This window comes from Bombina bombina, chromosome 1 (assembly GCF_027579735.1).
Source record: "Bombina bombina isolate aBomBom1 chromosome 1, aBomBom1.pri, whole genome shotgun sequence".
Lineage (NCBI taxonomy): Eukaryota > Metazoa > Chordata > Amphibia > Anura > Bombinatoridae > Bombina > Bombina bombina.
The window spans coordinates 184,640,783-184,658,594 of NC_069499.1; the positions used below are offsets into that span (position 1 = coordinate 184,640,783).

The 17,812-nt window shown below is 41.1% G+C and overlaps 1 protein-coding gene across 1 annotated transcript in view; it reads left to right on the plus strand.

The window, feature by feature from the left end:
• SIPA1L1 (signal induced proliferation associated 1 like 1) overlaps positions 1-17,812 on the plus strand; it is an 831,778-nt gene that overhangs the window by 540,563 nt on the left and 273,403 nt on the right. Inside the window, exon 9 of the mRNA XM_053697769.1 lies at positions 6,438-6,595. Within this exon, the coding sequence (XP_053553744.1) occupies positions 6,438-6,595 (158 nt within the window). The remainder of the gene's footprint in view (positions 1-6,437; positions 6,596-17,812) is intronic.

Here is a 17,812-nt window from a genome sequence, read left to right on the forward strand (position 1 = left end):
CTTTTGTGCAGGCTCTGTCTAGACTCAGGCCTGTCTTTAGACAGTCTGCTCCCCCATGGTGCTTAAACTTGGTTCTTAAGCTTTTGCAGTGGGTTCTGTTTGAGCCTATGCATTCCATTGATATTAAAATTCTGTCTTGGAAGGTTCTCTTCCTGTTGGCCATTGCATCGGCACACAGAGTATCTGAACTGTCTGCCTTGCAATGTGAGCCACCTTATCTGGTTTTTCATGCGGATAAGGCTGTGCTTCGCACTGGTTTGGGATTTCTTCCCAAGGTGGTGTCTAACCGTAACATCAATCAGGAAATAGTGGTTCCTTCTTTGTGTCCCAATCCTTCTTCTTCTAAGGAGAGGTTACTTCATAATCTGAATGTGGTTCGTGCCCTGAAGTTCTATCTTTAGGCTACGAAGGATTTCAGACAGTCTACATCTTTTTGTGGTGTATTCAGGGAAGCGCAGGTGGCAGAAAGCTTCTTCTACTTCTTTGTCCTTTTGGTTGAAGAGCTTGATTCGCTTGGCCTATGAGACATGGGACATAAGCCTTCTCAGAGGATCACAGCTCATTCAACTAGAGCTGTGGCTTCGTCTTGGGCCTTCAAGAATGAGGCCTCTATGGAGCAAATTTGTAAGGCGGCTACCTGGTCCTCCTTACATACTTTTACAAAGTTTTACTTTACTTATTTGACGTTTTTGCTTCTGCGGAAGCTGTTTTTGGGAGAGAGGTTTTGCAGGCTGTGAGGCCCTCAGATTAGATTCCGCCTTTTCCCTCCCCATTCAGTGTCTGCTAGAGCTTGGGTATATGTTCCCAACAGTAATGAATGAAGCCATGGACTCTCCTTCCCTTTAGATGGAAAACATAAATTATGCTTACCTGATAATTTCATTTCCATCGAGGGGAGGAGAGTCCACGGCTCCCGCCCGTATCTCCGATGGGTGGACCTAAATTTATTTTATCTTTTGGCACCATTTATACCCTAATATTTCTCCTACTGTTCCTTGTTCCCTCGGCAGAATGACTGGGGGTGAAGGAAGTGGGGTAGGTATTTAAGCCTTTGGCTGGGGTGTCTTTGCCTCCTCCTGGTGGCCAGATTCTTAATTCCCAACAGTAATGAATGAAGCCGTGGACTCTCCTCCCCTCAATGGAAATGAAATTATCAGGTAAGTATAATTTATGTTTTCCAGAATGTATCTCAAATCCTTTTTTGGATATAACATATCACAGGAAAGGGATTCTGAATTGATGGAAGGAACATTTCTCCAACTTGGCAAAGAGATTGTTGTCTCAGAGACGTTGAAGGACCATACGGACATGCTTTGTGATCCTCTGGGTTAGCAGAAAAAAATCAGGATGTCATCCAGATAGATGATCACAAACTAGTTCATGTAGTCTCTGAATATATCATTCACAACATTTCGGAAGACTGCTGGGGCATTACATAGCCCAAATTGCATCACCAGGTGCTCATAATGTCCAAACCTGGTATTAAAAGCAGTCTTCCACTCATCGCCTTCACAGATAAAGATCAGGTTATAGGCCCCACTAAGGTCTAATTTAGTGAAGGTAATAGATCCTTTCAGGTAGTCAAACCGCTTCGGAATTAGAGGAAGCGGGTAGCTATTCTTGATAGGGATCTTGTTTAGGGCTCAATAATCGATACAATGGCGTAAGCCTCCATCTTTTTTGGAGACTAAGAAGAATCCTGCCCCTGCAGGTGAAGGACAAATTAAGCAGTTTTCGAGGTTTTCAGAAATGTACTGCTCTCAGGAATGGACAGTAGATACGTCTTACCCTTAGGTAAAGGGGAGCAAGGAAAAAGTTAAATTGGGCAATCAGATGCTCGTCGAGGAGGTAATTATTCAGCCTTTGTTTTGGAGAACACATCAGCGAAGTCTGTATACTTATGAGGTAACTCTGGTTGTACAGAGACAGAAGCTATTTTGCAGGAAGACCTCTTGAGAGTAACAGGACCATAATGACTGGTGCACTGTGCACCCCAGGACAGAAGATCTCTGGAAGACCAACAGAAAAGCTGATCGTGAACCCAGAATTAAGGGTATGGGGGGGGGGGGGGAGACCAAGTTAAAACTCAGGATTTCTTTATGGAACACTCCTACAGTAAGATGTAAAGGCTTAGTTTCATATTGGATGATGCCTGAACCCAAAGGTTGACCACTGATGGTGGAGACCCAGAGAGGAACAGACCTGAGTACAGTAGGAATATCATTCTTTAAGGCTAATTTCTCATCCATAAAGACGCCTGCAGCTCCGGAGTCAATCATGGCTTGAGAGTGAAGGGTAGTGGCATTGACATGCAAGGTTACAGGAACAGAAAACAACATTTGAAAAGAGGAAGAACATTTGATATGGCTTAAAACGGCTCCTCCCACCTGAATTAAGCCTTGTCTTTTACTGGGCGAGTAGGACAATTTCGTAGAAGATGGCCTTTTTGTCCACAGTATAAACATAAGCCCATATTTTGTCTTCGTAGTCGCTCAGAGTTAGAGAGATGAAGGGACCCAACCTCCATAGGTTCCTCAGTTTTCTCACCGGATGAGTTGGGATCAGTGGATGGTTGTAGTGACGAAGGTCTATTTGTCTGCTGAATCATCGAGATATCTCACGTTCCTGTATTCTTTCTAGGTGCCGATTGGCTAATCTGATACATAGTTCAATGAAAGATTTAAGTGATTCAGGAATCTCTCTATACACCAATTCATCCTTCAAATGGTCATATAACCTCTTCCAAAAAAGTGGCTTTTAGAGATTTCTCGTACCAACCATTCTCAGTAGCTAGGGTCCGAAAATCTATGGCATACTGGGATACTGGGCGATTTCCCTGTTGAAAACCCAGGAGTGATATTTCAGCAGTGTCTGACCAACCAGGTTTGTCAAAAACACTTTTTATGGGAGAAAGAAAAGACTCAAAGTGATGAAGAATAGGGTCGTCTTTATTAATTAGAGGTGATATCCAGGTCAGGGCCTTGCCTTTCAGAAGAGAAATTATGAAGGAAATCTTAATTGAGGAAGTTAAAAAAAGAAAAAAAAAAGCAGGGTTACATTGGAAGTGAAGTTGACATTGGTTAAGAAAACCTCTGCAGTTCTCTGGATCACCATCATATTTCTCTGGCAATGGGAGTTTTAAAGATGCCGGCTCTGTGCTGGAAACAGTCTCTCTCACAAGGGGTACAGGTATGGAAGATGAGATCCCGGGTGAAGTAAGCCTGAGATTGGATTTTAAGTTGGATCAAGTAATTGCTATGTTCCAGAACCTAATGTTGTAATTGAGCAGCATGAGCTACCAGCAACTGACCTTGATGGGTTACAGCCTTAGCCACTTCTTCTGGGCTGGTCATGGCCCTAGTATTAAAACCAAACTTGGCCAGTAGTCTTGTTATCCCGGCGTCAAGTGGAGTGATAACGAAAAATCTTTGGGATAGTAGCGTTAGTACCCAGGAGGGGATAGGCTGAGCATCAGGAGGAAAGCCAGGAGCAATAAACCAGGAAATGACCGGAAAGGTCAAGGCAGAGTCGACAGGCCAGAGATCAAACCAAACGGTAACTGGAAACACAATCAGAGTCCAAAAGCTCCAACGTCAGAACCAATCAGGCAACAGATTGGAATCAGCAGGCAGAAGAATGGTCAAAAGGAGGTCCAGGTCCCAAGGCAGAATTTGATATCCAAAAATATAGTTCAAGTAACACCCACGAGATACACTCAATACTAGGGTAATGAGACAGAGAAACTGAATGGCAGTTAAAGGAAAAAGTGTGCCAAAGGTGACACGATGCATCACGGGTGGCGAGATGCATCACCGGTAACGCAAGACTGAGCAATCTGGCAACAAAAGTGTCATGGCAACCTGGAGTCATAACACTTTTGTTCTTACTTTACAATCATGGTTGGAGAATCAACGTTCCGAAAAGTTCTTTCTCTCCTCAGAGCAACGAATCTCCATGACAATGAGTCTTTCCCTAAGAGATCAGTTAAGAACGAAACTTCACACTGTCTCCAATCCCACTGTAGCTTTATGCATGGAGGATTTAGGTCTAATGATTGCCACATCAGATTTTATTTCATGTGCTCGGTTTCAAATAAGATCTCTTCAGTTATGAATGCTTTGTCAGTGGTGTAAGGGCTACACTAAGCATTGTCAAAGTATCCATTTGGATCCAGCTACAAAGAACTCTCTATCTTGGTGGATAGATAGTCAGTCCATTTCTTAGGGAGCGTCTTCCTTCCATCCCTCTTGGACCATAATAATTCGTTGTCCAGGAAAGCACAGGGATTTTGGTCTCCTCAGGAGGCGAGTTTATCAATTAATATTCTAGAACTCTGTGCTATCTTCAGAGCTATCCAGTGCTGGTCCCTCCTGTAAAAATAACTTTTCCTTCACTTCCAATCAGACAATGTAATAGCGGTGGCATAAATCAACCACCAAGGGGGAACAATTCTTAAAGGGATAGTCTAGTCAAAATTAAACTTTCATAATTCATATAGAACATGCAATTTTAAGCAGCTTTCTAATGTACTCATATTATCAATTCGTCTTCGTTCTCTTGGTATCTTTATTTGAAAAAGCAAGAATTTAAGCTTAGGAGGCAGACCATTTTTTGTTCAGCACCTGGGTAGCGCTTGCTGATTGTTGGCTACATTTGGTTAGGTAAACAGATGTTTAATGTGGGACCATAAAATGTGTGTTGGAAATACTTTGAAAAATGTATAGAAACATTTATCGATTTTTATTAATTTATTTTAATTTCATATAGTGGCTATTTTCCTATAGTACAGTATTTTTCTGCTGAAAAAAACTACGTTTATAACAGTGTGTGTGCAACTCATAGAAAAAAAAAAGTTAAAATTTATGTTTAAACAGTGAGGGCCAAACTTCTAAAAACAGCTCTAGCACAGGGTTGTGGCTTATTATAGGACCAGTCAACACAGTAGATTTGCATAATCCACAAATGCAAGATAACAAGACTATGCAATAGCACTTTGTCAGAAAAAAAATCTACTACTCATTTGAAGTTCAGACTATTTTAAAAGTTATGTCTTTTTCCACTCCCCCTGTACCATGTGACAGCCATCAGCCATTCACAAATGCATACACGTACCATGTGACAGCCATCAGCCATTCACAAATGCATACACACTTATTCTTGCACATGCTCAGTAGGAGCTGGTGACTCAAAAAGTTTAAATATAAAAAGAATGTGCTCATTTTGTTAATAAAAGTAAATTGGAAAGTTGTTTAAAATGGCATGCTCTATCTGAATAATGAAAGTTTAATTTTGATTGAGTGTCCCTTTAACAACAAAAAGTGTGAAAGGATGGCTGTTTTCAACGAAAATGAAGTATTTTGTTATCTATTCCTGTGCAATACAGTTTGCCAAAGCTGTACATCCTATAATAGCATTGAATGTAAATAAATTGTTTATTATACAGTTATGCAGATCCCACCTTTGTTTTTTTGTTTTTTTATTAAAATGCAGTAACCTTTTCTTTAAAAAAAAAATTAGAACTGTTACAGGAAGAGGTTGTCAGCATTTGTTGCTATAGAAACAAAGTCCTGCAGTTTTGTGTTCATAAATAGAAACTCTATTTAAAGTGTTTTAGAAAATCATTATTCATTTAATGTAGCAATAATACATAATATCCAGTTATTGATTACCAGTACAAAATGTGTTGTAGAGCAAAAAAACTTTGATTTGAATCAATTAAAAAAGTACATTTTTATGATCTAACTAGGGGTGCTAGATTTTTTCTTTATTATTAAAAAAAAATAAAAATCTAACTATTTAAAAAAAAAAAATAAAAAAAAAACTTTGTTTATAGATACTCTGATATTGTTATCTGCAGGCCAATATTTGCTTACCATACCTTTTTTGTATTCAGTTTAAAAAGCATTTTAGCATAAGATTAACTACAATGCATAATACAATTAGTAAAGACTCGATTTATCAAGCCTTCTCCTCCCCTGCGACTGCAGGTTCTCACAAGAGAACCTGCAGTCAGTATTTATCAAGCAGCGCTCATCGGACTGCTGCTTCCCTACCCTCTTCTTCACCTCTTAGGTGGAGAATTTCTATCTCCCTGGTCTTGTCCGACCGGGGAGATTGACAGCTCCTGCCCACACGTGATTGGCTATGCGTGGGTGGGGGGAGGGATTGCACGCAAATGCAAAATAGCACTCGTGTGCAATGTTGAATTCCGCCAGCAGATTGCTGCCTTCCAGAGGTGAGCTGGGGCAGACCGGCGAATATGTAGGCCCCTGTCTGCCCTTGCTTGATAAATTGAGCCCTTTGAGTCAAGTTTTAATATAGTATTGCTTTACGTTGTTAGCTGCATTTCTTGTTGCATATAAACTGCTAAGATAAAATCAGTGTATTTATAGAGCTGTCATAATTAAAATCAAAATTGTTGTCTTCCGCTTTTGCAGCTACTGAGAAAACGTCACATTGGAAACGATATTGTGACAATAGTTTTTCAGGAACCTGGAGCCCAACCATTTAGCCCTAAGAACATACGTTCCCACTTTCAGCATGTTTTTGTAATTGTGAGAGTGCACAATCCTTGCACGGATGCTGTCTGTTACAGGTGAGATTTATTCTTATTTAGTGCTGTTTTATCACAGTGCAACTTTTGGTAATTTTATATGAATTTGTTATGGGAAATATTTACTTGTCTTCCATTACTTAAAGAGACAGTGAACACCTTGTAATCACAAGACATTTTTGTTGTTTTCTAAAATAACATATGAGCCAAGTCTAAACATTTTTTTTAAAACTAACATCCTTTTTACTAAAATTATTTTTCAATACTCAAACTCCACCCACCGTTTGCTGTATTTGGAGAAGCCAATCTGGGCTTTAGTCCACAGATAACTATGCTAGTCCCTGTCATAATATTAGTAAACTACATTGTCTTGCAATTATCTGTTAAAGCCAATTAGGGGCATATATGTAGCAGGGTTAGCCTTTAGAAGTCAGCAGGGTGCATTTTAAGTTCTGAGAATGAGAAAATTGACAATTTTCAGAGATAGATGAAAAGGGGACAAGATAAATAATGAAATTATATTGCAAAGTTGTTTCATTACACATATCATTTTATATGAACATCTTTACGTATTGCTGTCTATTTAAAGGGGCACTGTACTCAAATACTTTGTGACATACATATGAGAGACTATTATTTGAACATCTAAAAAAAAATTTTTCCTTTGCGTGTCACTGTTCAGTTTTAATCAGACACCCACAGATGGCCAAATGTACTCACCCACACACATACCTCCCTTACATCCGCCCCATCTCCCAGTAATCCATCCCTTGCATCTCACCCACTTATATTTGTCTTGTACTATCCCAACTTCACCCATTTATACCCCCTTGTACCCGCCCCATCCCAGCTACTTATTTCACCAAAACTTCCATCTCATCCCCAGAAGCATAACTTGCTCTCACCTGTTCTAATCTCTAATCCCTCTCCCTATGAGGACCTCTCAAATTGCCTTATTTTCCGTCTGCAAAGGCACCATCCTAATGATCCATACTGTTGCATACAAATAGCCTTCAGGCCCAGATTCACATAATGGACCATCTTGTCTTAATATACACAGGATCTGCTTTGACACACCCAATAACCCGATAACATTATAATGTAAGGCTTAACATTTCAAGTCCTAAGCTACTAGCCAGGCCAAAATGTTACTCGCCACTGATCCCACCCATCACCTACCCACTACCCAGCCCCCTCTTTGCATATGTTTGGCCATCGTGAAACACCATATTGTTTAGTTATTTTTTATATTTATTATTTTAAACCATAACAAATTAAGTCTTTTTAATACAATTATTAAAAATTATATAAATTTGCTGTCCATTTGGCAGTTTATAGATGTTGATTTAACGTTCACTCACTATCTTTCACTATTCGCCACAGTGCAATTTCTACTCGCTAGTGGACAAGTGGAAATTTTGAGCCCTGATAATGTTATACATCTACCATTTTTTGAGACTTTTCTATATTTTGGTAGTTTTTGCAGTGACTCCTGGTAGAATCTGATCATTGTGCTGGTTCTAACTTTGCATTTGGATTGATATATTTACCATGCAAGGTCAAGATGTATATGTGGGGACTAAGACAAAGACTACAGTTCTTAAGTGGCACTTACTGACACAGCAACACTAGTTTGCAGGGCAAGTGCAGGTAGTTTACTATGAGTGACACTGTAGATGAAATCATTTTCTCGCCTAGTGCAACAGTATGTGCAAAGATCACTGATGGTGGTAGCTGCCTCTGATTCCCTATATATCAAAGCTAAATTAATGAAAATTACTTATGACCTTAACCAGTATGGTGGTACTGGAGTTTTAGTCAGGGCCACATTTAGCATTTATGGAGCCAAGCTCGCCCCACCCAAAAGGTGGTTCTGCTCACTAAGGGGAAAGAGATGATTGGCTATTTGGAAACAATCATGCGCTGAATTTTTACATTGCAAAAGGCTGGTATTTTACACCAGGGCTAGCTTAAAAATATTGATAATGTTGAGTTTATCAAAACGTGAAAATATTGTAAAGGTAGTAAAAAAAAAAAAAAGCTCTCTGATGGAGGCTTTACCAGGGCGTTGATAATATTGTATCTTCTCTTTTTACATATAAAAAATTGAGTTGTATGTCTATATATTATATGATGCAGCATGTTTAAGACATTTTAAAATTCCATGAAGTGCTACAAAATAATGTATGTCACAAATCATTTTCATATTACTCTACAGCCCAAAAGCTAACCTTATTTCCTGCAGGATCTTGCGGTTTTATTAAATGTAGGCCAGTGACCCAAAGAATAATGAATGGTTGGTGCAGGAAGTAGCTGATCCTAGTTAACAAAGAATTTGAGGGTTAACTTTCACTTAACAAAGGACACAAGCTGAAAGCATGCTTAAAATGGGAGCTTACATTATATTTAATGGGAAGAAAATGTGCCACTACTCAGCCCCTGTACTGTCTGGGGTATGTGGTTGCCTGGAAGTGGTGGTTCTTAGTGGACCTAGCACAAAAGATATGCTGCTGAATAATTTTTTTATCAGTTTTTGTGTTTTCCCAGCCTGTAATAAAAAAACTGCCACTAAAAAACATTTAAAATACCAAACCATTAAAATCTACCTTTCCTTCTTAATATGAGGAGAGTCCATGGCATCATTCCTTACTTTTGGGAAATACTAAACCTGGCCACCAGGAGGAGGCAAACACACCCCAGCCGCAGGCTTAAATACTCCCCCTACTTCCCTCATATCCCAGTCATTCTTTGCCTTTCGTCGCAGGAGTTTGGCAGAGAAGTGTCAGAAGATTCGGAGTAATTCCTTATAAAGGGTATCTTCCCTTCGAAATGGGACTGGAGTTTTAAGTAGTCTTGTCAGCCTCTCAGTGAGAGCATTGACGAATGTTAGTCTGGAGATGCAGGGAGAGACTTTCTGCAAACCCATCCAGACTCGTATTAACAGCTCCTAAGCAATCAGTGTTGACGAGTTTCACTGCCTGCTTCCATCACTCAAGTCCATGTCAGGAGCGATTCTACAAGACTGTCAAACTTGAGAGGCTGTGTTTCTGTTCCATGGCATAGATTCTGGTAAGATCGTTTCATTTTTTATACACATATGATAACTCAAGAAGACAGGGTCATAGTGTGGCTCCTTTTATTTGTTTGATGAAGGGTTAATTTCTCCGGAGGGGGATTATTGAACAGGGGGGATTAATCACATCATTTTATTTTATTATGATTATGCTGCAACGTGTGAGATGTGGCTCAGGCAGATGTTGGAACGTACAGGTTTTACTTTAGTTTTTGGAAGCTGCGCAGCCTGAAAGGCTTGGCGTGCTTTTTTCCTATGGCAGGGGCGGTCCTGCATTGCACACCATCATAGGAGGTGGTGAGTACCCCAGCCATTGGGGATATAAAGGTGCCGTTTTATCTTATTATCTATAGTCTGCTTTATAAGGGCAAGCTATGGAGGATTCTGATGCATTAGAGGGGTACTCCCTCTTTACCTAAATCTAATACCTGTCTATATTGTGAGGAGGCCGCAGTATACCCGCCTGCTCAATTATGTTCCACATGCCTTGATAAAGTAATCATGTTAAAGTTAATGTTTGATACCACTGAGGAGTCTCCGTTCAGTGAGGTGCGCACCCTACAGTAATCTCCTAATACACATGCAGCTTCCCATAGCAATCCTAATCCTCCACCTGGAAGGGGCCCTTTTACCACCAGACTTTACTGAGCAATTGCAAACGGCAGTGTCTGTGGCCTTTAGTGCTTTACCTTGCCCTGCTAAGCGCAAGCGAAACGTTAAATATTGCTATCCTTCCCAGGGGTCATCTACCAGCTTATTGGATTTATCCTATACAAGATTATCCGATGATGAAGGCGCCTCTGATACTTCAGAGGGTGCTCTTTCTGGGTCAGAACCTGCTGCCTCTAAGAACCAGACTTTAGATTTAGGATTGAGCATATAGGCTTTCTGTTGAAGGAAGTTTTGGCTACGTTAGAGGTTCCAGAGCCCAAATTTCCTGAGGAATCTTTGATTCCTAAATTAGATAAGGTCTACGAGGACAGGGTTGTACCACAAACTTTCCCGGTTCCCATAAAGATGGCGAACATTATTAAGAATGAATGGGAAAGAATTGGTTCGTCATTTTCCCTTTCTTCCTTTAAAAAATTGTTCCCGGTCCCGGACTCTCAATTGGAGTTGTGGGTCTCCAGCCCTAAGGTGGCTGGCGCTATCTCCACGCTTGCTAAATGCACTACTATCCTGCTTGCGGATAGTTCGTCTTTTAAAGAGCCCATGGATAAGAAAATATAAACTCTGTTAAGAAAGATATTTCAACATACAGAATATTTGTTTCAACCGGCAGCGGCTGTTGCTGCAGTTGCTGGAGCGGCTACCTACTGGTGCGACTCCTTATCTGAGTTGAAAGAGATGGAGGGTCCCCTCCACGTGATCCAGGAAGAATTACGGCCTTAAGGGTTGCTAATTCTTTTATTTGTGATGCAAATATGCAAATTATTCGCCTGAATGCCAAGGTTTCAGGTTTTTCTGTTAAGGCCCTGTCAGGGTAAAGGTCAATGACATAATATATATATATATATATATATATATATATATATATATATATATATATACGTAAATGAAAATAATATAAAAAGGATGTGTGTATATATGAAGCCGGCTATTTTATCAGATGTGCTGTAGAATAGAAATTCTGATGTCAGGATTTAACTCAAAACCCCCTACAAGCTGATTTTGGCTAGGTAAATGCACGTTTATCAGGATTGGAAATCAGCATAGCCTTTTGAAGCACGACCCCTGCGGTGTGAGCACACAGACATTTTCCAAAAGGAACTAACTCAGTGACCATGCTCATTTGACTATATGCAGAGTTTTATGACTCTAAGACATTTGGCCTGCCCAATTTAATACAGTCACTTAGAGGAATGTTGGGGAAGTAATTTTAACAGAGAACAGGATACAGGCCCATATATGGGTTTCCTCCAAGGGAAATGCCAATCCGTCTGAAGAAATGTGAGAGATGCAAACATTCTTCAAAGGAGCTGAAAATTGACAACTGCCTGTCAAGTGACTCAGGCTGTGTGGCTGATAACACCAGAATACACGTGACACAGACAATGTGTCTGGGGTTAGAATAACATAGAGAAAGCACATGATTTGAAAACAACTGCAGTTACATTTCAGCATTATAAGAAAATATATATATTTTTAATGGATATGTGACGGTCTTTTATATGATAATAAATATAAACGCATTGTATTAATAGATAATTGTGCATGGGATATTCATATAGGAAATAAATTCAAAATTAGTATAGATTAAATAGCCATTTTAATAATCCCATATTTGAAGTGCATATATATATATAACATCTTCTATTTTTCAGATGGATCGTAGAGAAGACAATGCAGACAAAACTATTGGAAATATAAAAATAAGCTGTTATTTGTATAGAAATGCCAGGAAACTGATAAAATTATAATGCATTTTAAGCTAATAATTAGCAGTGTTAAATTGCTTTAATATAATACAATGTTAATAATATAAAACATGACGTTTCATATCAAAACGATCAGGAAATTAATCTGATGCCGCTTCACCTATAATTAATATTGGGAGAGATTAATACAAGAAATTATGGCAGTTATTACATAGTTTAAAGAAATATTTCACTGGCTAAAAATGTTGGTTAAATGAATTTGTATGTATTGTCATGCTGCATTGTTTTTGTGCTGTCTGATTGTAATGATGCCACCTAAGGGCCAATACCGGTAGGACAGTTAAGGGAATTACTGTTCAAAATATGCGTTACCATAGTAAACATGCTCAACTCCGTTAAAGGCCAATCCAATCAGGTATTCCAAATATCCAATCAGAAGGGACCAGGAGGGCCACCCACAATTTACCCATGATGGAAAACTAAATAAAAAGTGAATGCTATAGAGAGAAGGACAGATTTTCTGCTGAAGCTAAAACTTGTAACTGGTTCCTGCTGGGCGTGAAATACCACTTTACTTGAGCAAAGCTTATCTACCTTTCTCATTGATTGCGATATACACTTATTGGTGATCTGAGGTAAAATAATTCCTACCAAGGAATATTGGATATCGACTGCTTTTTACTCTGGTAACGTATTCAAGGTTTTTGTAAGATAAGTTATATGCATAGTCAATTTGTATTTAATAGATTTAAAGAAGCAGTGTGTTTTTTCAAGTTAGCATTTCACAGGATATATATATATATTGTTTAAATCTGTATCTGATTGGCTAAGTAACTCATCTGTGCAAGTTCTGAGATTGTAAGTTAATTTTGTATTAGGATTGCAGTTAAATAGCAGAATATATATATTATCCTATTGTTTTATAAACACTGTTTAGAATTGTATTGCTTGGATGTTAAAGGTTTTTAGTCCCATTGTGTTAAATAAATAAAAGGCTATTTGTAAATAAGGCTGAATTGTGAAGGTATATTTTTCTGGGTTTTGTAAGAAGGATAGCATATCTTAATAGTCGGTTTTCAAGCGCATATAAATTTATTTCATATTTCTTTTATTGCAAATATATTTCAATATGTTTATGGATATTAACTAAATAAAAGAATTCAGATATTTATATTAATTGTATGGTCTAGTAGATGCATGGTGGATTAAGGGTTTCTATTTTTAAGGAAAATTATTATTTGTATTGGTTATAACCCTGCCATAAACTGATATATTATTTGGATAGCACTACTAAGATTTTCATAAATATACTGACAGCCCGTATGGCACTCTGGCTGAAGTCCTGGTCTGCGGACATGACTTCAAAGTCAAGACTTCTTTCCCTTCTATTTAAGGGAAAGATTCTATTTGGTCCAGGCCTGGACTCCATTATCTCCACGGTTACTGGAGGCAAAGGTGCCTTTTTACTGCAGGATAAGAAGAACAAACCTAAAGGACAAGGTCCTTATTTTCGTATCTTTCGTTTGGATAAATCCCAACGTCCGCAGCCCTCCTCAAAGCCTGAGCAATACAAGGGGACTTGGAAGCCGGCTCAGTCCTGGAATAAATCCAAGCAGAACAAGAAGCCCGCCGAGACAAAGTCGGCATGAAGGGGTGGCCCCCGATCCGGCTCTGGATCAGGTAGGGGGCAGACTGTCACTCTTTTGGGACGCTTGGTTTGGGGACGTACAAGACCCGTGGGTCCTGGAGGTCATCGGTCAGGGATACAGGATAGGTTTCAAGTCTCATCCACCCAGGGGCAGATTCCTCTTGTCAAACCTGTCTTCAAGACCAGAAAAGAGAGTAGCCTTTTTGGGGTGCATGAGGGATCTCTCCTCCCTGGGAGTCATTGTCCTGGTACCTCTTACAGAAAGAGGTCTGCGATACTAGTCAAACATTTTTGTGGTTCCAAAATAGGAGGGATCTTTCCGCCCGATTCTGGACGTAAAGTGCTTTAATCAAATTCCTATCTGTCCCCTCATTCAAGATAGAGACAATAAGGTCCATCCTTCCCTTAGTTCAGGAAGGACAGTTCATGACCACAATAGATCTGAAGGATGTTTACCTTCACGTTCCAATACACAAGGAACACTTTAAGTTCCTAAGATTTGCGTTCCTGGACCAGCACTTCCAGTTTATTGCACTTCTGTTTGATCTAACTACTGCTCCAAGAGTTTTTACGAAGGTTCTAGGGGTTCTGCTTGCAGTGGCCAGAACCAGAGGTATAGCAGTAGCGACATACTTGGACGATATTCTGGTTCAAGCACTATCCTATCGTCTAGCAGAGGACCATTCGAAAGCCCTTCTATCTCTTCTTCGATCTTATGGATGGACGATAACTTAGAAAAGAGTTCTCTTATTCCCAGTACCAGGGTGGAATTCCTGGGTACTATAATAGACTCCATATCCATGAGGATATTTCTTACAGAACAGAGACATTATAAGCTAACTTCTGCTTGTCATGCCCTCCAGACCTACTTAAGGCCCTCTGTGGCTCTGTGTATGGATGTGATTGGTCTCATGGTGTCCAGCATGGACATCATTCCTTTTGCCAGATTTAATCTCAGACCACTTCAGCTGTGCATGCTGAGACAGTAGAACAGTGATCATTCGGATCTGTCTCAACAGATTTCTCTGGAAAACCGGCCGAGAGAATCGCTCTCCTGGTGGCTCTGTCCAGATCACCTGTCCCAAGGAACATCCTTCTTGAGACCATCCTGGGAGATTGTGACTATGGACGCAAGTCTCTCAGGATGGGGAGCTGTTTGGCGTGCTAGGAAGGCAAGGGCCTGTAAACTTGAGAGGAATCCCTCCTCCCGATCAACATTTTGGAATCGTCACAGTTTATCAGATTCCAATCAGACAACATAACCTCTGCGGCTTACATCAACCATTAGGGGGGAACGAGAAGCTCCCTAACAATGAGGAAAGTATCTCCGATTCTGGAATGGGTGAAGGCCCACAACTGCTCGCTGTCAGCGATCCACATTCCAGGTGTGGACAGCTGGGAAGCGGATTTCCTCAGCAGACAATCCTTTCATCCAGGGGAATGGTCTCTCCATCTCGAGATGTTTGCGGAGTTTTGCAACAGATGGGGGACACCGGAGATTAATCTCATGGCGTCCTGGCTCAATTCCAAGCAGCCCAGATAATGGGTCGCGGTCCAGGAATCCTCAGGCGGAGCTAACAGATGCATAGCAGTGCCTTGAAGGTTCAATCTATTTTACATTTTCAACGTTACCACTTCTCCCTCGTGTTGTGGCCCGCATCAAGCAGGAACAGGCATCAGTGATACTGATTACTCCATCGTGGCCGTGAAGGATGTGGTTCGCGGATCTGGTGGGGATGTCCTCATCTCCTCTGTGGAAGTTACCTTTTCGCAGGGATCTGCTGGAACAGGGTCTTTTTGTTTATCAAAATCTAGATGCTCTGAGGCTGACTGCGTGGAGGTTCAATGCCTAGTCTTAGAGAAAAGAGGTTTTTCTGAGAGGGTTATTGACGCTCTCATTCAGCCTTGTAAGCCTGTTACTCGTTGCATCTATCATAAGGTGTGGAGAGCTTACTTATTCTGCTGTGTGGTTTCGCCTGGCATAGGGTCAAGGCTCCCAGGATTCTTTCCTTTCTCCAGAAGGGTCTGGAGAAGGGCCTTTCTGCCAGTCCTCTGAGGGGACAGATTTCATCCCTTTCTGTTTTGCTGCACAAGAGGCTCGCGGAGCTCCCCAATGTGCAATCCTTCATTAAGGCTCTGATCAGACCTGTGTTTAGATCTAACGCTCCACCTTGGAGTTTGAATCTTGTTCTGAAATGGCTGCCTTGCAATGTGAGCCTCCTTATCTGGTGTTCCACACTGATAATGCTGTTTTACGTACCCCTTTGGGTTTTCTTCCTAAGGTGGTGTCTGATCGTATCATCAATCAGGAGATTGTGGTTCCTTCCTTATATCCTAATCCTTCTTCTTCAAAGGAACGTTTACTTCAAAGCTCGAACCACATCCAGATTATGTTAAGTTTTATCTTCAAGCTACTAAGGATTTTAGACTAACTTCTTCCTTGTTTATCTACTTTGGGAAGCATAAGAGTCTGAAGGCCTCTTGGACTTCCTTATCTTTTTGGTTGAGCAGTGTTATACGCTTAGCTTACGAGTCAGCGGGACTTAGACCTCCTTAGAGGACTACGGCTCATTCCACTAGAGCGGTGGCTTTCTCTTGGTCCTTTAAGAATGAGGCCTCTATGGATCAGATTTGTAAGGCGGCTACCTGGTCCTCCTTACATACTTTTTCAAAGTTCTTCAAATTTGAAGTTTTTGCTTTGGCGGAAGCAGCTTTTGGGGGAGAGGTTTTGCAGGCTGTGAACAAGTCGGCATGAAGGGGTCCATTCTTCCTCTAGTTCAAGAAGGACAGTTCATGACCACTATAGATCTAAAGGATGCCTACCTTCACGTCCAATCCACAGAGACCACTTCCAGTTCCTAAGGTTTGCGTTCCTGGATCAGCACTTCCAGTTCATTGCACTTCCGTTTGGTCTAGCTACGGCCCCAAGAATCTTCACAAAGGTTCTGGGAGCTCTCCTGGCTTTCGCCAAAACCTAAGGTATAGCAGTATCTCCCTACTTGTACGACATTCTGGTCCAAGTGCCATCCTTTTGTCTAGCAGAGGACCATTTGGTTTTTCTTCTCTCTCTTCTTCGATCACATGGATGGAAGATAAACTTAGAGAAAAGTTCTCTCATCTCAAGCATCAGGGTAGAATTCCTAGGCACTATAATAGATTCAGAATCCATGAGGATATTTCTGATCAACCAGAGACAGTGCAAGCTAGTTTCGGCATGTCTGGCATGTCTGTGGCTCAATGTATGGAGGTAATTGGTCTCATGGTGTCCAGCATGGACATAATTCCTTTTGCCAGGTTCCGTCTCAGACTGCTACAGCTGTGCATGCTGAGGCAGTGGAACGGCGATCATTCGGATCTGTCTCAACAGATTTCCCTGGGCAACCGGTCGAGACTATCGCCCTCTTGGTGGCTCTGTCCAGATCATCTGTCCCGAGCGACATCCTTTCTCAGACCATCCTGGGAGATTGTGACTACGGACGCAAGCCTCTCAGGATGGGGAGCTGTTTGGGGTGCCTATAATGCACAGGGCCTTTGGTCGCAGCAGGGACACTCCCTCCGATCAACATTTTGGACCTTCGAACTATCTTCTGGGTTCGTCCCAGTTTATCAGATTCCAATCAGACAATATAGCCTCGGTGGCTGACATCAACCATCAGGGGGGAACGAGAAGCTCCCTAGCGATGAGGGAAGTATCTCGGATTTTGGAGTGGGCGGAGGCCCACAGCTCTTTGTTGTCAGCGATCCACATTCCGGGTGTGGACAACTGGGACGTGGACTTTCTCAGCAGACAATCCTTTCATCCATGGGAATGATCTCTCCATTCCAAAGTGTTTGCGAAGATGTGCTTCAGGTAGGGGTTGCCGGAGAAAGATCTCATGGCGTCTTCAGGCACAGCTAATAGATGCATTAGCGGTGCCTTGGAGGTTCAATCTAATCTACCTTTTTCCGTCTTTACCACTCCTTCCTCAAATAGTGGCCCGCATCAAGCAGGAGCAAGCATCAGTAATTCTGATTGCTCCATCGTGGCCGCGAAGGACGTGGTTCGCGGACCTAGTGAAGATGTCATCTTCTCCTCCATGGAGGTTACCTTGTCGCAGGGATCTGCTGGAACAGGGTTCTTTCTCCAACATTGGTGTGTCCGGTCCACGGTGTCATCCATT